Source organism: Macrobrachium rosenbergii, chromosome 42, assembly GCF_040412425.1.
Source record: "Macrobrachium rosenbergii isolate ZJJX-2024 chromosome 42, ASM4041242v1, whole genome shotgun sequence".
NCBI classification, from domain to species: Eukaryota; Metazoa; Arthropoda; class Malacostraca; order Decapoda; family Palaemonidae; genus Macrobrachium; species Macrobrachium rosenbergii.
In genome coordinates, this window is record NC_089782.1 from 44,909,427 (window position 1) to 44,927,122 (window position 17,696).

Sequence of the window (17,696 nt, forward strand, 5' to 3'; positions counted from 1 at the left end):
TCAAGTGGCTCTCAGGTTCTCCATTTGAGTCCCTTTGCTACATCTCTTTTAGAGACTTGACAAGGAAAGCTCTCTTTCATCTTGCTTTGGCTACAGCCAAAAGAGTCAGTAAGCTGCAGGCCATTGATAAAAGAGTTGGATTCTCCCAAGGAGATGCGGTCTGTTCTTTTACCTTGGGTTTTCTGGCCAAGAACAAGACTCCTTCTAAGCCCTGGCCCCATTCTTTCATCATTAAGAGTTTGTTGGACACTCTTGGTCCAGAAGAAGAAGAGAACTCTTTGTCCTGTAAAAGCATTGAGGCATTACCTGAACAGGACTGAGGGGGTCAGAGGTCCCTCAAGTAACCTCTGGTGTTCAGTAAAAAAATCCTTCCTGACTGCTTTCCAAGAATGCTATGGTATTCTTTTTAAGAGATACTATCTCTGAGTCACACTTGAGAACTCGGGAGGACCTTTTACCTGTTTTTTAAGTTAAAGCCCACGAAATTAGAGCTGTCGCTACCTTGTTGGCTTTTAAACGTAACATGTCCATATCTGCAATTCTTCAATCAACTTTTTGGAAGTGTTTGCGACACATTATTTATGAGAAGTGGAGACAATGTATGGTAGCTGCAATATCTTGGGTCTGTTTTCTGTGGCTGGCATGGTATTGGGAGATGAAGCATAGGAGTTATTCTCCTATTCTCTGTCTCTTCACCCTGATATAGGCTGTCGAGTTTTGGGGAGCTGGGGGATACTGTGTACCTGGAGTACCCACCAGTCTTTTAATGGATGGGTAGTGGCTTTTTAATTTTGTGGTTGAAAGTGTTATTTTGTTGTCTTTTATTATGGTGCTGCGCCCAGGGCAAGGGCACTTATTGAAGTCTTGCTAGCCATTGGATAACTCCTTCACTGCATAACTTTCTCTGTTGCTTTGCTAGCCATTGGAATACTGTACTCCTTTGCTACAAAGCTCCCACTGAAGTAGAGGCACTCCACGGCTATACCACCACAGGATAAGAAGAGCACCAACCAGAGGCAATATCTTCCTGCAGTAGCTCTCTTACCAGGTAAGGTTACAACAAGCATTTTAAACAATGCTAGCCACCTTTTCTGTTTCAAAATTCTTTTCCATAATGAATTTTTTGGAGTAGAATACGTATGTCCGTACATCCCACCTCCTGTCAGTATGGGATTCAGCTGTGTAATCACTTGGTAAGTTACTTATATGAAAATGATATTTTCGAAATAAAATTAAGTTTCATATATAGTTACCAAGTAATTATGCAATCGGAACCCTCCCTCCTCCCCTCTCATGGACATAGGGCACAAACGAATTGAGTTCTTCAGCTGTTTTGTACCTATTCTTCCCCAAGAGTGAGTGGGGCTAGTCACCTACACTAAAACAATGGAAGTGCTACCACGAATTTCAAAATTTAAGCTGCCGCAATAATTAGAAACTATAGTTTTGTAATTACTCGGTAAGTGTATATTAAACTTAATTTTATTATGAAAATACCATTTTAAATTTCATTATGAAAATACCATTTTTAAATGAATGAAAGGTGGGAATCTTGAAAACACTAATACCACTAGCACATAATACATAGAACAAGGAAAGGACTTGAAAAATATTTTCAGCATATTTTTCTATAAGGTTAATTTAAGAGTTTTAGAAAATGAATAGTATTGCTGAAAGGGAGATTTGTAGGTGAGATGAGAATTAATGAAAATAATTAGAATTGCTTTGGAAGTGAGAGTTGGGAAATATTTTAGAAATGAAAGAAAAGTAAGGACTGCAGCTTACTCAGTAGAGGAAGGTTAAAAATGGTTTTAATGGAGGAAGAAGGAATTAGAATGCTTTATGTTTTGAAGAAGACTATTATGGTGAAATACAGTAAAGGAAATACATTATTTCAAAGTAAGGGAAAATGGAGGGACCTATCTGATCACAGAACTCATTCATGTAGGTTTCCTGTGATATACTGTATATGGTTTATATTTGTGGGCTATCTATTTTGTTTTTTCTTTCACAAGTGTATCTGACTAGTATCATGATGTTTATCTGCTCCTTGCAATGCCTGAAATAGATATTGTTGTCTTGGTTTGATTATCTCGGAGGTGAGAGTTATGATAAGAATGAAAATTACCACTAAATTGTGTACACAAAAAATCATCGCTTCGTTGGAGTAAGTTACTTTTAAAGACTATCTTTATAAGTAACTTACTCCAACAAAGGACTTAGTCCAAAATAATTTAGACTAAGTCCTTTTAGTTTAGGGTTAGATAGCAGCAGGTTGTCAGATAAAGTCGTAGGTGATGAGGCAAATATTTTATCCTTGTCCGTGAATGATAAACTTGAAGTTTTTGGATGGAATACTGACATTAAACCCTCTGTAAACTAAGCATTAGCCATGAAAAACTTATTTTGTCTTTCATGGAATTATTTTTAATTTGCATTGCTGTTAGAAAGGGACATGGCAACTGCCAGTAATCACTGAAGTTGGCTAGAAACCCAAGATCCTTTTATGGTGCTTGATTACTTGTGACGCAAAACCCAGGTCCTTTTGTGGTGCATGGTTAGTTATGCACTGTAACCAGAAACCCAAAATCATTTTTGGGGCTTGATTCATAGTAAACAGAAACCCAAGATTCTTTTAGGGGAAAGATCCTTTTGTATGGTTTGATGAGCAATAACTAAAAAAACAAGATCTTTTTGTGGGGTTGATTAGTGATAATTAGGAAACCCAAGATCCTTCTGTGGGTCTCAGTAATTAATAACCGGAAGCCCTAAATCCATTTGTTTGGCTTGGTAAGTGCTAACCAGAAACCCAAGATATGTGAGGCTTGATTAGTAATACTATAACTAGAAACCCAAGATCCTTTTGTAGGATGTAAATAGTAGTGACTAGAAACCAAAGATCCTATTGTAGGGATTGATTAGTACAGTAATATTAGAAATGTAAGATCTTTGCACAACCTGATTCGGCAGATAACCATAATTCCAGAGCCTGTGTTCAAAGCATTCTTGATTAGATAAAATCAGATATGCAATAATTGTCAGCAAGGTTCTTGATAGGAGTTAGAAACTTATTATTTCTCTCCCTTAAGGACTGTCTTAAGTGCAACAGTGATGACCAAAGGCACCAAAACTCACTTGTGTTTGGGAGCTTTAGATTTCTGGGTACAGAATATGAAGTCCCTTTGTATATAAAGTTTCAGTAAGTTTCACCTCAGTGCATTTGTCTCAGTAGGAAAGTAAGGTGTTGTAGGGTGAATTGTTTATTGTTTTACATATTGGTTTAGTTCACCCAATAAGGTGAAAAACAACACTTGTCTCTGTTGAAAGGCTAGTTCCTGTGGAGAAACCAAAATCATGATCTTGTAGAATGCTGGTATAAATTTTAAAAGATTTTTCTCTTATTTGTTAATACTTCATACTGTTACTGGATCTTATAAAAACATTTTAAAAGCAGCTCTACTGAAAGTGCTTTTGTTACTTTAGATGTAATTTCTTTAAGGCTAAAAGGTTTGGGTTCATCAGAAATCAAGTTTATTTTTACCTTGCACACATTTCTTTTTTTTCTGTTCATAGAAGAAGAAATAGATCCAGAGAAGAAGAAAATACTCAAAGAAATGGAAGTGAAACCCGGTATTCACGTCAGACCCAAAGACACGACTTGGAAGGATGAACAAGACCATTATAGATTGTCAGTTTCAATGATCCCAAGGAAGAAGAAGAGAATATACCGAAAGTTGAAGAGGCAAGAGAACAAGCAGTTCTGCAAAGCTGAGAATCTGCGATTGAAGAGATTATCTATCGAGAAGGAAAAGGCAAAGAAAGCTGAAAACGTGAAGAAGAATAAAGCAAACCAAGAAAAGAAACTGTTAAAGGAGAGGACCAAGCAGAAAGCACAGTAACTTGTTAAGTAGCTTAACCAGATTATTTAGTTATTTGTGATTATTCAGAGAATAATTAAGATATTTGTGCTATCTGTTCTATGTTATTTTATCATAAATTGAGGATATAATCAGTAACTTTTTCTTAACCTGTTCTATTTATTTTGTGCAGGACTTTTTTTTTTTCTAGCCTCTTAATTATGACTCATTAAGCTAGTGATGTTCCTCACCTGTAACACTAGATCTAGAGAGATAACAGTACTGTATTTGCAAATGTCAGAGGCATTTGAAATACTGTAAATGCTGCTGTCCAGTGATCAACGCAGAACCCTTGCCATTTATCATAGTAATTGAAGAAGCTACAAAGGAATGCAGATGAGGGTGCCTCTGGGATTTGGTGAATACAAATGACCAAGTATTCACAACAGAGTCTGAGGTAGAGGAAGTGGAATGTGAAAATCACTGGAAGCAAAACAAAGCTTATGGTGACTGGGAAGGAACCAAAGAAAAAAGTACACTCAGGAAAGTGGCCATATAGTAGTTCTGAGAAGTACTGATGATTACAAAATAGACAAGAAAAAAAAGGGATTTTGACAAAGGAAAAATCTATTTCTGGGCTCGACCTGTGTCACCCAGTGAAATGGTTCCATTTAGCACTCATTTCTAGGTATAAGTATTGCTACATATACCAGAGAAAAAGCTATCTAGAATGCCAGGGTTACCACCCCCCGGATCGAACACCTATAATCGTATTTTTGATGGTAAAAATGTTTTAAAAGAGTAATTAGGGAGGAGAAAGAACCGTGTTTTGGTAGATTGGTTGGTCTTTCAAAGAAGTTGAAAGACCAGCAAGAAAAAGATTTGCTGGCACAACAATGAAATGGAGAGAGATTGCTAGACTACCGGTATTTAAATATGTCCCATAATAAGAGTAGAGATTTGCATTTGATACACTTAGCGTAAGGGCAATGACAAAGAATGTGAAGATGTTGAAAATGTAGGAAATGTATCCCAAGACTGGAAATCAAGATTTCAAGGACTTAGATGGTTGGACATGTTTGAGAAGGGATGAGGAACAGTTGGGCAGAAAATTAGTAGGACGAAACCTTGTAGGATGGCCCAGGAAATCATGGATGAAGGGGATTGCTGAAGACCTAGGCATGACAGGAGTAAAGACAGATAGCATACAAGACAGAAGAGAATGGAGAGAACACATTTCATTAGTGTAAAGAAAATTGCAGAGTTCCTGTGCTTTACTCAAATATTCGAGGCTTACGGTAAAATTTTATTGATCTCCAGAATTGTGCCTATAATTATGATTTGATGTTATTATGTGCAACTGGTAAGTAGTAAAAAGTCAAAGGTTGAATTTTTAATCCCAGAGTTTGATGGCCTTGATTTTATTTATGATTGTAACGTCCCACATGCGCAAGGTATGGCTGTATGCACCAAGTCTTTGTTATAAGATTTTCAGTAAGTTCTACAGTGTTTATGTATTTGCTGTTTACCACAATCCAAATATTGATGATTCTATATATGACTGTCTCTAGGAGGATTAGTATGGTTCAGTCACAGGATTCGAAAGCTTCATTCGTTATCTGCCGCTTACTTCAAACTCCACAGATCAACATGGGTGGTCTGCTCTTGAGTTCTGTGTATCCTCTGATTTTTCCAGCTGATTGAGGAACCCATGCGTATTTCTGTTAACAGATTAAACTTCATGTTCAGAGATGTTCCAGCTATTGTTAAGTCCATGGTATGCAAGTATATAGGAACTTCCAACCATTGTGCCATTGAGAGGGACATATCTGTCAACCAGTATATGTGAAATCTAGAGCCAATTGGGATCGCATTATTGAAGCTTGTCAGGCACTTAATATTTCAGATGCTCTATCAGATTCAGATCCCAAGAAGATTAAGTGAAATACTAATGGCTAATTTAGCTCGTATGTCCCTAGAAAGGTCATCATGATTAGGAAAAATAACCAACCAGGGTTTGGTGATACATGGAGATGAGGTTACCATAACAAACAGACCAAATTCAACACATGGAGACAGAATTGTTCACTTGAAAATAACACCATTTTTGGTGAGTCTCCCTGTGCTACAGATAGGATTTCCCATATAGGTAAGAGAAATTATAATATTCCTTTAAAGAGAAAAGAGAAAACTTGAAGGAATTACTCTACCTCATCTGTGGTGGACCAAATAGGCATCTTTTGTCCTTGGGTCAGGCGTGTCCTCCATTCCACCTCTGCTAACAGATGACCGTAGATTGGTTACTATCCTTAAGGAAAAGGCAGAACTGCTTCATCGAGCTTTTTAAGCTAAGAAGTCAGGTAAGATTGCCCCTCTCCCCAATATTTGTCATCCTGAGCCTAGTCTTACAAAATTTGCATTTTTCTCCAGGGTTGTTTAGAAAATGCTTAATAATCTTGATAGCTAGAGGAAGATCCTGATGGTTTATTCCCTTTGTTTTTAAAAAGGTTTCTGGTGTGTTGTCTCCCAAGGTTAGTAGATTCTATAAATTTATATGTTGATGTACTATCTTTGTGGATGAGTGCAAGTTTAGTAATACATTGTCTGTTCCAAAGGCTGGCATATCTGCAAACTGTAGTAACTACAGGCCAATTTCTTTTCTTCCTGTGTGCACCAAAGTTGCAGAAAAACTTATTTTTAAGCCACTTTACAAGTATGTGTAATCCAAAAGATTGTTAGCTGGTACTGTAGTCATTATGCATGTAGGAAGCAGTTAGATACCTACAATGCTCTTTTTAGAGAACCTTGATAAGGGTTTTGAGTGTAGAGCAATTCAAATAGATTTTAGTGCTGCTTTCAAATTAGTAAATCATAAGGCAGTTATATATAAACTTAAGGATCTTGGAGTTGGTAGATCTGTTAGGATTATTTCAAGATTTCCATGCAGGTAGGTAGCAGTGAGTTGCTGCTGATGAGATCTTTAGCAAAGCAAGACCTATTGTGTCTGGAATTCTACAGGGTAGCATTCTTGGACCACTGTTATTTTTAGTACTGTATATACAAGTGATATGGTTGGTCTGGAAAACAAGATTGTTCAGTATGTTGGTGATGCAGCACTTTTGGGGGTAGCAAAGTCTCCAATCATGAGAAATGAAGCCGCCCATAGTCTCAGTCATTATATGGAGTAGATTAGTAAATGGTGTAGTCAGTGGGGTATGAGGCTCCAGTAAAATAAAAACACTACTGGTTGGTGGATCTCGTATTGATTTTCCACCTTATCCTCCCCTTCAGGTGGATGGGACGCTGCCAAATGAGTCTGAAGCTTGAACTGTACTTGGTGTAACTTTTGAGTAACATCTAATGAAGGTGTCACCAAATGCTACATGAAAGTTAGGTATTGTACCAAAGGCCCCATATATTTTTAACAGTTATAAAATCATTGCAACCTGTTTTAGGTTATTTTCCCTTCTTTTGCCAGAATACTGTTCTCCGGTGTGGATGTTTGCCTCTACCAGAGATTTATCTCTTTTAGACATAGTGGTTTGTGGTGGTGGGTTTGTTTCCTAACATTAGCAGTTATGACATGGACGATTGATGGATGGTCTCTTATATGTCAATTTTTCATCATTTTGATTTCAACAGAAACCATTCACATCCACAATTGATCCCTGATCCTCATTTCTTCCCAAGAGTAACCAGATTTGCTTAACAATAGCACTTTTTTTGCAGTAATTATGCCTCACTGTCTTACTTCTCAGTTCCAGAGGTCCTTCATTCCTCACACTGTTGGACTATGGAACAGTCTACCAGAGGATGTTGTGCAATTGGAACCTCAAAAGTTCCAGTGAAGATGCCCTGCATTACAGTACTACCTTAAAGCAATTCTTCTTGTATTTTATAATTTAGTCACTTTTTTCTCTATATATTTATTGATTTGTTAATATCTTTTTTGCTTTAGAATAACTGATCTCTTCTTTCTGTATTTCCTATTACTGTACTTGCTGTTACTTCATTCAAATGAACACATATCCTTTGAAAGCATGAATTTCAAATCAATGGCCATTGTGGGCTTGTTTCATATGAATAGGTTTCATCTTCTGAATAATAATAATGTGGTGCACAGCAGGGATTACTAAAGGCTGTTTGCAGCATCTCTTTGGCCCCTAGCTTCACCCACTTTTTAGTCTTTTACTCTACCTCCATTCCAGCTTCCATCTTTTCACTGTCTAAAGCACTGAATGTCTGACAGTGCCCTAGTGCTTGGTTTTATAGCCAAATTTTCATAAATCATTCAACATCAAATGCCTAAACAGATAGTAGTCAGGAACGTTCCATAACACCTTTTGCCCATCCTTGTTCTCTATCGCCAATAATGATACTGTATGAAGACCTTTTGCTATGTACAGTAAGGTTATAATTATGTAAAAGGACCAGAGTCTTCAGTGGTGACATCTCCAGAATTCCTCCCCACACACCAAGGGAAGAAGCAAGTCACAATGAACAGTTATCTGTTAAAAAGCAGAGTTAGAGCACACTACTTTTGTTGCTCTTAGGCAATTTAGAATTATCTTCCATTTTACTTGCTGGCACCTGGCAATGTTAGTCCACCTTTGCTACTCCTAATTAGAAATTTATCATAAATGATTGGATTTGTTCTTGGAACCAATAATCTTGCCAGGTTATGTTTCACGTGTCAAGAAATTTAGACTTAAGGAGTTATTGACTACAGCCATGTTGATGGGAAGTGTATATCTTTTCCAAATCGTAAAGAATTACATGAAACAACTGCCTTGTTTTATACATCATAGGTTTTTATCATATTAACAAACCTATGGGCTACTAGAGACTTGGTTTCTGACTCCTTACACTGCTATAAGTTGCAAATAACAACTTTTTTTTATTTGCATGCCTGTACAGTATTTGTGTCACAAATGTTCCCAGTCTCATGAGTACTGTCAGACATAAAAGAAGGTAGTCCCACCACAGTACACGTGCTATATGGATCCTCAGTTGTCTCGGTCATTAACCTCACTTTTCATGTAATCTATGTGAAGTGGTAAGATTTAGGGGCTGCTGGGAGGAGGCCACCCTTTATATGATTAAGTTTGTATGGAAAACTGGTTTTGAGTTATAAAAACAGTTTCTTTCATCACAACCTTATTAATACTACTTATTCTTGAATCACTATTTAGATGGGAGTCTGAGATGCTGAATGCCCCATAGCTTTTGCATATACTGTATACCTGTAGGATACAGTAGAGCACTTAGGGACTGTGGAGCCAGGAACAAAGTCTGGTAGCACGTGAGATTCTAAATGGTATGGTAACAACGTATGTTGTGTAAAAAATGAACTTTTTTCTGTCAAGTCTTTTAACATTTGGAAAAGAAGTATAAGCATCAGCAAGACAAAAGCCAATAACCTTCCTCCCTCGCATCCTCATATTTTTGCATTCTTGCCCACAAAGAACACATCTGACCCAGTTGGTGAGCTATTCATATTCATTGTCTTTTTGTTTCAGTAGCAAACTCGGTTACTTTGGATGACGTGGTACCAGAACCATTGTGCCAGGTAGAGTATGATATTTGTTAATGAGTGTGATTCTTCAGAGATGAAGGTCTCTTCTCCTAGGTCTGTGACAGGTATAACAGTATGGTGTTTGACCTTTAGGATATACGTAGCAGCTGTGGAAAGAGCATTTTTTGGCAATTTTAAACAGACGTTCAACAAAAAAGACCGAGGAGAGAGTAGACCCATGGATTATGCAGACATAAAAGTTGGTGATTATTTTTTCTTAGTGGCACTTTAAACACACAACTCTCACACTTGCCTTGGTACTTGTTCCTTACACCACAGCTTATGTGCCCCAGCAAGTTACTGAGCAACTGAAACAGTTTCAGTGTCTATATCTAGAAGTATGAATGTACAGCATCTAATCAAATGCACTTACTGTATGTGAAGGGTAATATCTTAAAAGTGCTATGCAGGAGTCAAATGCAAGCAACTCGTACAGTGTCGTTCACACTGATAATATCTTGTAGGTAATTCACAGCAATGGCATTGTGCGACACTTGATATAGGCCCTTGCTGATGGTTTAGGTAATGGAAAGACTCAAATAATGTAATCTAATGACAAAACCAGTCAGGATTAATACCCTTGTTTATTTTTCCCTGGTGGTACTTTGCAAATACGCTATATGCTATACACTATTGTGAAAATTTTTTTTTTATTATAAGGCCATTTCCCAGAACAGGGGCAATGCCCAGGAAATGCACAACAACATTAATACTCTTAACTGCTGATTTGGGAAAGAAACTCTTGTGCAGAAAACTTCTACAACATTAGCCTCATCATGTACTGACACAATAGGCTCATCAGCAGTACTTTGAACCCCTACACACTTACACTGCAACTCTCGCCTCTTATTTTGCTTGCACTCTTGTATAAAATGATTCCTTTTACCTACGCTAGCCTTCTTAATACTTTTGTGTATCCTAACGCATGTAAATTATACACTTCACCACAGTATGATGCCTAGATATTTCCATATGGCCAAACCATCTCAAACTCATTAGTCATTCCTGTCACCTAAATTAGCCTTTTTACCATTTCAATTGTCACCTTAATTCTCAAACATGGTCTTCTCATGCTATGTATGCTACAAAGATAATTTTGTATTCAGCATCTACACTTTACATCTATAACGTTGTTTCAACAATTCCTTCTCATATTCCAACCATGACTGTGTTATGGGATCCATGTTCAATCTTATGCATATATCTTGCTACCTTCTTTGCATCACCTATTCTGTGACTTAACTATCTTCTCATCAAACCATCATCCAAAATATTTATTCCCAAATACCTGTATGAATCAACTGCTTTCAATCTCCAGCAATTCAGATTAATCATATATTTATTCCCAAATACCTGTATGAATCAACTGCTTTCAATCTCCAGCAATTCAGATTAATCATCTTCCTGATTTCCATTTACAGTACCGTCATAACCTTACTCTTGACAATTTACTCTGTAACTTTCTCCTCTTATTAACATTTTCAAATCCTTCAACTAGTTTCTCCTAGTTTTCTTCAATATCCCCAATCAGAACTGTATCATCTACCAACATCAACCATTCCACACACCATTCATGACGCATCATATACCATTCTATCTTTGATTTTTTGCATCACTCCATCCATATTTAACATATTTAACTATATACTGTACATAAAGATAGTTAACAGCAATGGATCCATAACACACCCTTGTCTTAGTCCTAATTTTGCACATTTCGCACACCTTCATCTCTCTGCTTCGGTCAACAGTCATAATTGTTAATTAGTTTCCAACATTATGACCAAAGAGCCACAACTGGGTCCCCTCACATGGTAGGCAAGGATCACTGCATGAGGGTCATTTGTTAATAGATTTGACTGCATAAAGTCTTGTTTTCTAATTACTGGACTTTGTATGTTTTCTTCCTAAATTTCATGTGTTTGATGGGTTTACATTTATTGCTGGTCCTACTGACCAATCAACAACAAATAATGTTGGGGTCTATTTGATTTTCATTGAGGTAAATGACAGTCATAAATGTGAATGCAACAGCCCAGGTTGTCAGACTAAATTTTCACAAATAAGGATTGTCAGAAAAGTTCTAGAATCGGTATCATTGTGGAATTTCATTACAGTATCAGGTAGTTTAACCATACTGCAGGATTAATCATTGTGTAATGACAACTCTGATGGTCTCTGTTGGAAACTACTGATTTAAGTGTGTTTGATACAGTATTGCCACAAGATCTTATCATTGTAGCGTGACCTCATGTCAGAATAGATAAAGTTCAAATGTGTAAGGGGTGGTGAGGGTTCTTGTAATTTAGTACTGTAGTTATGTATGTATATATATATATATATATATATATATATATATATATATATATATATATATATATACATATACTGAGAGTGTGCTTATGAATATATAATTAGGAACACTATAATAAATAGAATTACAAAATGAATCCTACTTGCAAGCAAGGGAAACTGAATCGAAGCTTGTGGATATAGGGCTCAGTCTAAGTTTTGAAACATAGGTTAAATAGTTACCAAGTAAAATTTGTTATCTGGGATTACCGAAGTGGTACAGGTACTTCAATAAAACAAGAGAAAGTACCTATACACTAGCTTTGATGTGAAAAACCTCAGCTATACTTTTACAACTATTTTGTGAGAACTGGTGACAAGAAGGAACTACAACAACAGAGAACACAATATCTGACCGACTGCCAGGCATCATGCAAGTTATTTCGGTTACAAGAAACCAACACTCCATCGGAGACCAAAAGTTGTCTAATGTGTACTATAGTGTCCGTGTTTTTTTTTTTTTATGCTGCTGTAAAGGACATTTTTTTTTATCGTGAGCATTTAATAGTGCATTTCTGAAATAACAGTTTACGTTAAAATTTTCGAAGTACGAATCATTATATAATAGTGTGAGGCTAAATTAGATAATGGTTATCATGATAATTTAGCATTTCACTCATGGATGTGTTGCTTGTCAACTACGCTCATGTACTGAAATTACGAATTAAAACGATGCTGTTTTGTTTTCTATCTGCTCTACTTGTCACCGAGTGGCACGAGTACCAGTCTTTATACCAAAACATACAGTGCCCAATAAAAATCGCAATAGTTAAAGTTATTCTCGAAAAGATATTTTGTAGTGATTTTTCATTTTAAAGCGTCTTAGCAGTTCAGTGACTTTCTTTTCAGTATTACGACAGCATTTACTTTTAATACTAATTTTGTCATAGAGACAAACTCAAAATACAGGTTGTCTCAGAAATCTTAAAGAATGTTGTCTAAGTATTTCTCCCTTAATTTGACATAAAACGTTTGTGATATTAGCGGATCTAATATACTTTTCATATAGAAAGGGCTATGGACTTACGTACCATTAACGTAAACATCTCTATAAAGGCGAGAGTAACGTTAAACCTCACTATGACGTCACAGTCGTAGACAGATATGACAACATGTATATCCAAAAGTAGGATTAGTTTGTTTATATGAGTGTACGTGGTAGGAGTGTCGTAGTGTTTTTCTTTCAAGAAAATTAATGTTGAAGTTTTTCTCGTTAACTGATTGTGATCTTTGTTCGTATTGTTAACTCAGGTGAGTGTGTTGCTGGCGTTGTCAATGAAAATGACTGTAGTATTTGTGTTGTCATCCTCCAGCAGGTAAAAAATGTTTTAAATGTCTGATGAGGCTTGGTATATACGTATCCAAGACTGTTGTTGCCATTATCCTTCTACGTCGTTTATGCAGTGACATGCCGTCGCTTCTTTCGATTCGATTAATTAACATAGGCTGAGCCCTTTAAGTGCTGCTTTGTTTAGAAGATTGCGAAAATTCAGTTTTAGGGGAGGTTAAGTCCACCTCACCCAGACCGAGGCCTACTTTCCAAGTCTTACGCTACCTAATCCAATATGACCGAAGTGCAGGGTACCTAAGCCTGATCCAAAACAATGTAGCCTAAGTTAATTGTGGTCAGAACGTACCTGTAGGCCAATATTATAGAATATGAACGTAGCTTGAGTTAAGTGTATGAGTCTAGGCTTAATGAAGTCAAGTTATTTGTAACAGGCTAGATAAATGACACGTCTTTAGTGTAGAACTGTAGGCCTATGAATGAGCACAGGCCCTGTAGGCAAGCGTAAAGTTTTGCCCGACCCGTTCTTGGGAAAATACATGAGTAGCCCAGGTGCAAGGTAGAGAGTAGTTTGACCATGTTACAAGTATCTCAAATGATATATCTTCAAGATCATAGGTTAATGGGCATATTTTTCCATCTTTTTAGCCTGCCGGAGTGTTAGTATGTTTATGGCCATCACTCCTAGGGCAAGTAATTTGTTTTTGTGCCTTACCTACCCATATCCACTTCTAAGCCTAATAGGCCTATAAGGAAAGCAGTTGTAAACTCTTTTTGTTGGGCCAAATGACTGATTAGTACCAAGATCTGTGGCTATATACTTGAAAAGAGCCTTAGTGAAATATGTACCCTGGGTATTGTTCAGTCACTATATTCATTAATACTGCATTGTACTCGGCCTGGAGATTGGACATATAAGCTGTAATTGTTATCATTCATTAATATGGTGCTGCCATACACATAGCCTATACATTTGGTTGTGGGAAGGGCTGACAATTCTGTAACATCCCAATGACAATTTTGTCAAAGGGGCTGAACTAGGGCACAAAGGTCGCATGACAGCAAGCTTACTTACATGAGTCCTGTGTCCTAGGCTAGTTCACTTATGACATGGCCATACCAGCCTCTCCCATAGACAAATTGCAGTGTGCATGTGTAGCCTGAGTGCTATATCTCAAGTTCACGATGATGATGGCTAAAAACACACGAATTGCATGATAAGCAGTGAGAAAAATGTGTTGTTTATAGTTTCAGAGTGGAGTTTATGTTACAGTTGCTCTCTAGGCTACACTTTCCAGAATGGTTTTCCATTCTCCACACCAATAATCAAAGTTAAGTTTCTGTTATTATGACTTAGCTGTTCATTGGTAGGCTAATCTTAATTTTTATGGTGAAACTTCATTTTCATAGTAATAATAGTGATGATATAGCTTAGCTAGTTATAAACCAAGACTGAAATTATGTTAGTTACTTTTGAGTACAGTAAATAAATACTTTGTGTCTGTCTTCCCCAAAAAGAGAATCACAAAAAAGGGGTAATATACCATTTAAAAGTAAAACATCCTAATGTAACCAACCACCGTATAACCTAACCTCATGTAGGATGTAGTGTCCCATCTGGCCACTGTGGCCCATCTACATAACCATCTTAGTATTAGTTTCATACTGGCTCCCTCCCTCACAACTGTGTAACATATTAGAATATCATCTCTTGTGTGACTAGGCATGCTTTGCATCCTATATCCATGTAACGTAGTACGCAGCATGTAGGCTAGCTTCCTACCTACACCCGCCTCTCCCTCTACCACACGTAGGTAACATTAGGATTCCATCTTTTACATGCCTGGTTTTGCTGTGCATCTTCTCCACATTTGAGAGTGAAAAGATGATTTTCCCCTATGTAGACCTGTTCTAAATTGTCAACTTCAAAAGCCTTGTAAAAGGTACTTTTTCCTGAGTTCCCTTCACTCCCTAGTCCTGTGCACCCTCTGACTGGATTTCTGTCCAATTATCATATTTTTAGTTTTTTAACAGGTCTGCATCTTGTTACTATACTTTCATATACTACAGGGACATTTCTGAGATAATATTAAGGCAGAATTATTTCTGTGCCTACCAACAAGGTCATCCTGACAGTCGGCTAACTCCATACATTTCATTATGCAAAAATGTTGCAGCAGTTATCATTTATTAGTATGTGCTGTTTAATTACCTGTTCACTAAGAGTTTTGTCATTCATTTAGGCTATTACTGGGAGGGTACCTTATGCAGAATAAGTAACCAGGCTAGCTAAATCAGATTTTGTAATGTGTTGTTTGCTTTAAAAAGTACTTTAATTATTGAGTGTTTTACCATTCCAAGCAACATAGCTAGCAGTCTGTCATGCCCTCTTAGGCTTTACAGCTTTTAATTATCAGTGTTTGATTCACATACCAGTGAAACAGGGAATAAGTGTGATAGTTGTTTTTGCAGAGGTCTTTCACTGACATTCATAGATCATTATGAAGGACATAGGTGATAACCTAGGGCATGATAATGTGAGGATATTGCAGGTTTTATAGCACAAACCATGTTGCTGCATTGTTAACTAGGTAGTACTTAACCAATATATAATGCTAATATTGTTAATGGGGAATAACCTAAAGCTAATTTTATTAATATTAATGTCCATATGGGAGAAAAAAGAAATGACAAGTATTCGCATGACTTTTAAATTTAGCTATAGTATTTACTGGGAAAAAATTTGCTTCTTGCTATTTAATGTTATTTAAGCAACAAACACTCCATGCTTTTAGGTTTAGATTTATTAAATGCTGCAAAGACTACTTAAAGTGAAACTGTTTTACAGTTATACACTTCTTTGAACTGTATGAGGCTGGTGTATTGTCAAACAGTATAAGCCCTGTATTGAAACTAACATTTTCCAAACTGTCAGATGATCTTTACCCCTGAAAAATTTTGGTTATACAGTATATGTCTTGGGTTTAGGTTATTACCTGCGTCCATACAATGATATTAGATGATGGCAACTGGATAGGAGGATATAAAATTTCGTGTTTTGCCACATCTTCCGAAATAAGACACTTTAAAGGTGAAACTCTTACAATATGGATTGTGCAACAAACCTTTTTGTTTCGTCAAGTGGTGTCTGTACTTGTAGTCAGTAAGTGCTCTAATTTAGAAGTTTATTGAAGTTTGTACATGAGCTGGCCTTGTGAGATGCACTGACAGTTGGAGACATGATCAAGCTACAGAGTGAAGATAGCCTTAACTTTTTATTCCTCAAGCTTAAGATAATGGTTAACTTTTGATGGGCAACTTTCAGGAAGTGTAGGGATAGAAAAACATCCCCTCCTCCATGCTATTATACAGCTTACTAATGATTTTAGATTGAGTAAGAATAAATTGGACACCAGCGTGTCGTATACAGTATGAGGTTAGATTAAGTTGGCTACTTTAGGAAGAATTATTGAGGTGAGAGCCCACAGGAACAAATAAAGCTTAGTACTCACTCATTGGCCTGGTAAGGACAGTGCGTCCTGTTAGAGTTTGTTAGAATAGGATGTCTAGGCTATTCACATTTCAAGTGAGAGTTTTGAAATTTTTTTTTTATATAGTGATGGACTTGTTGGTGTTAAGGGAAAAGTTTCTGCTTCTAGGGATGACATTTTTTTTAATGAATATAATTTTGGCTGCTTGAGTTAACTATTTTTACTGTACTTTTCACCATTGTTGTAGATGCATATCGCTTTTTGTTGCCATCCAGGTAATAGTTTCCCAGTGTTAGTGTACATTGTGAGAGACCGATTCAGTTGTAGACACCATTTCCTGTTGTCATCTCAAAGGTCACATGCTGAATAAAATTACCAATTGGGTAAAAAGTTTCTGTTATTATAAGTAAAGTTCATGGATCGTTATTTTTTTTGCTTTAATGAGTAGTAGCCCCAAAACGGACACTCAAAAGAATGGAATACTCAGGTTGGAGAGAGAGAGAGAGAGATTCTAATTCCAATTGAAAATGCTTTTTATTACCACTAAAAGAAGGGAATTTAATTAATGGCCGCGGCTACGGATATGGACCCGTTCGTTCATGAATGACAGTTAGAGATAGTAGAGATATGTACCGCTGGCCGTATCCTTAACAACTAGCCTACTGCCAACATGGACCTGTCTCACCAAAATGAAATGCCGTTGACATGGTTGAATTATTATTATTATTAAAATAGTTTAACGGTTTAACCAGACCACTGAGCTGACTAATCAGCTCTCATAGGGCTGGCCCGAAGGATTAGGATGAAATACCAGGTGTAGGTCATAGGCCTAGAACTGGGACCAAACAGGTCATTCGCATGATGATGAATAAATGAAAATGAAGTTTAAAAGAAAAAACTGTATAACGAACATGCTTTACTCTGAAACGAAAGTGCTGATAGCTTTTGTTGGTACGGTCCACACGCAAATATGCCGAAGTGAGTTGAGCGATATCAAATGCAGCACGGTCAGTTCTGAGCATGAATTTAAATTTTCTGTATATAATCAGTCAGTTAAGTATATTGGAGTGAGGCAACTGACCCTGAATACGACTGGTTGCAATATCGCTAACATCACAGGACTGGTATCATAC

General features: G+C 36.9%; 2 protein-coding genes across 17 annotated transcripts in view; both read left to right on the forward strand.

Annotated features, from left to right (window-relative positions):
- The window catches only part of LOC136828378 (pescadillo), a 28,141-nt gene extending 24,132 nt beyond the window's left edge, over positions 1-4,009 (forward strand). The window contains exon 10 of the mRNA XM_067086345.1: positions 3,574-4,009. Within this exon, the coding sequence (XP_066942446.1) occupies positions 3,574-3,899 (326 nt within the window). The 3' untranslated portion in view covers positions 3,900-4,009. The remainder of the gene's footprint in view (positions 1-3,573) is intronic.
- Positions 4,010-12,877: 8,868 nt separating this feature from the next.
- The window catches only part of LOC136828379 (TGF-beta-activated kinase 1 and MAP3K7-binding protein 2-like), a 269,956-nt gene continuing 265,137 nt past the window's right edge, over positions 12,878-17,696 (forward strand). For 11 of the 16 annotated variants that reach the window (XM_067086354.1, XM_067086355.1, XM_067086356.1 and 8 more), the window contains exon 1: positions 12,879-13,035. The gene's annotated coding sequence lies outside the window, so the exon portion shown is untranslated. Of the gene's footprint in view, positions 13,036-17,696 lie in introns of all 16 variants that reach the window. The other 5 variants (XM_067086349.1, XM_067086374.1, XM_067086352.1 and 2 more) reach the window with 4 other exon arrangements.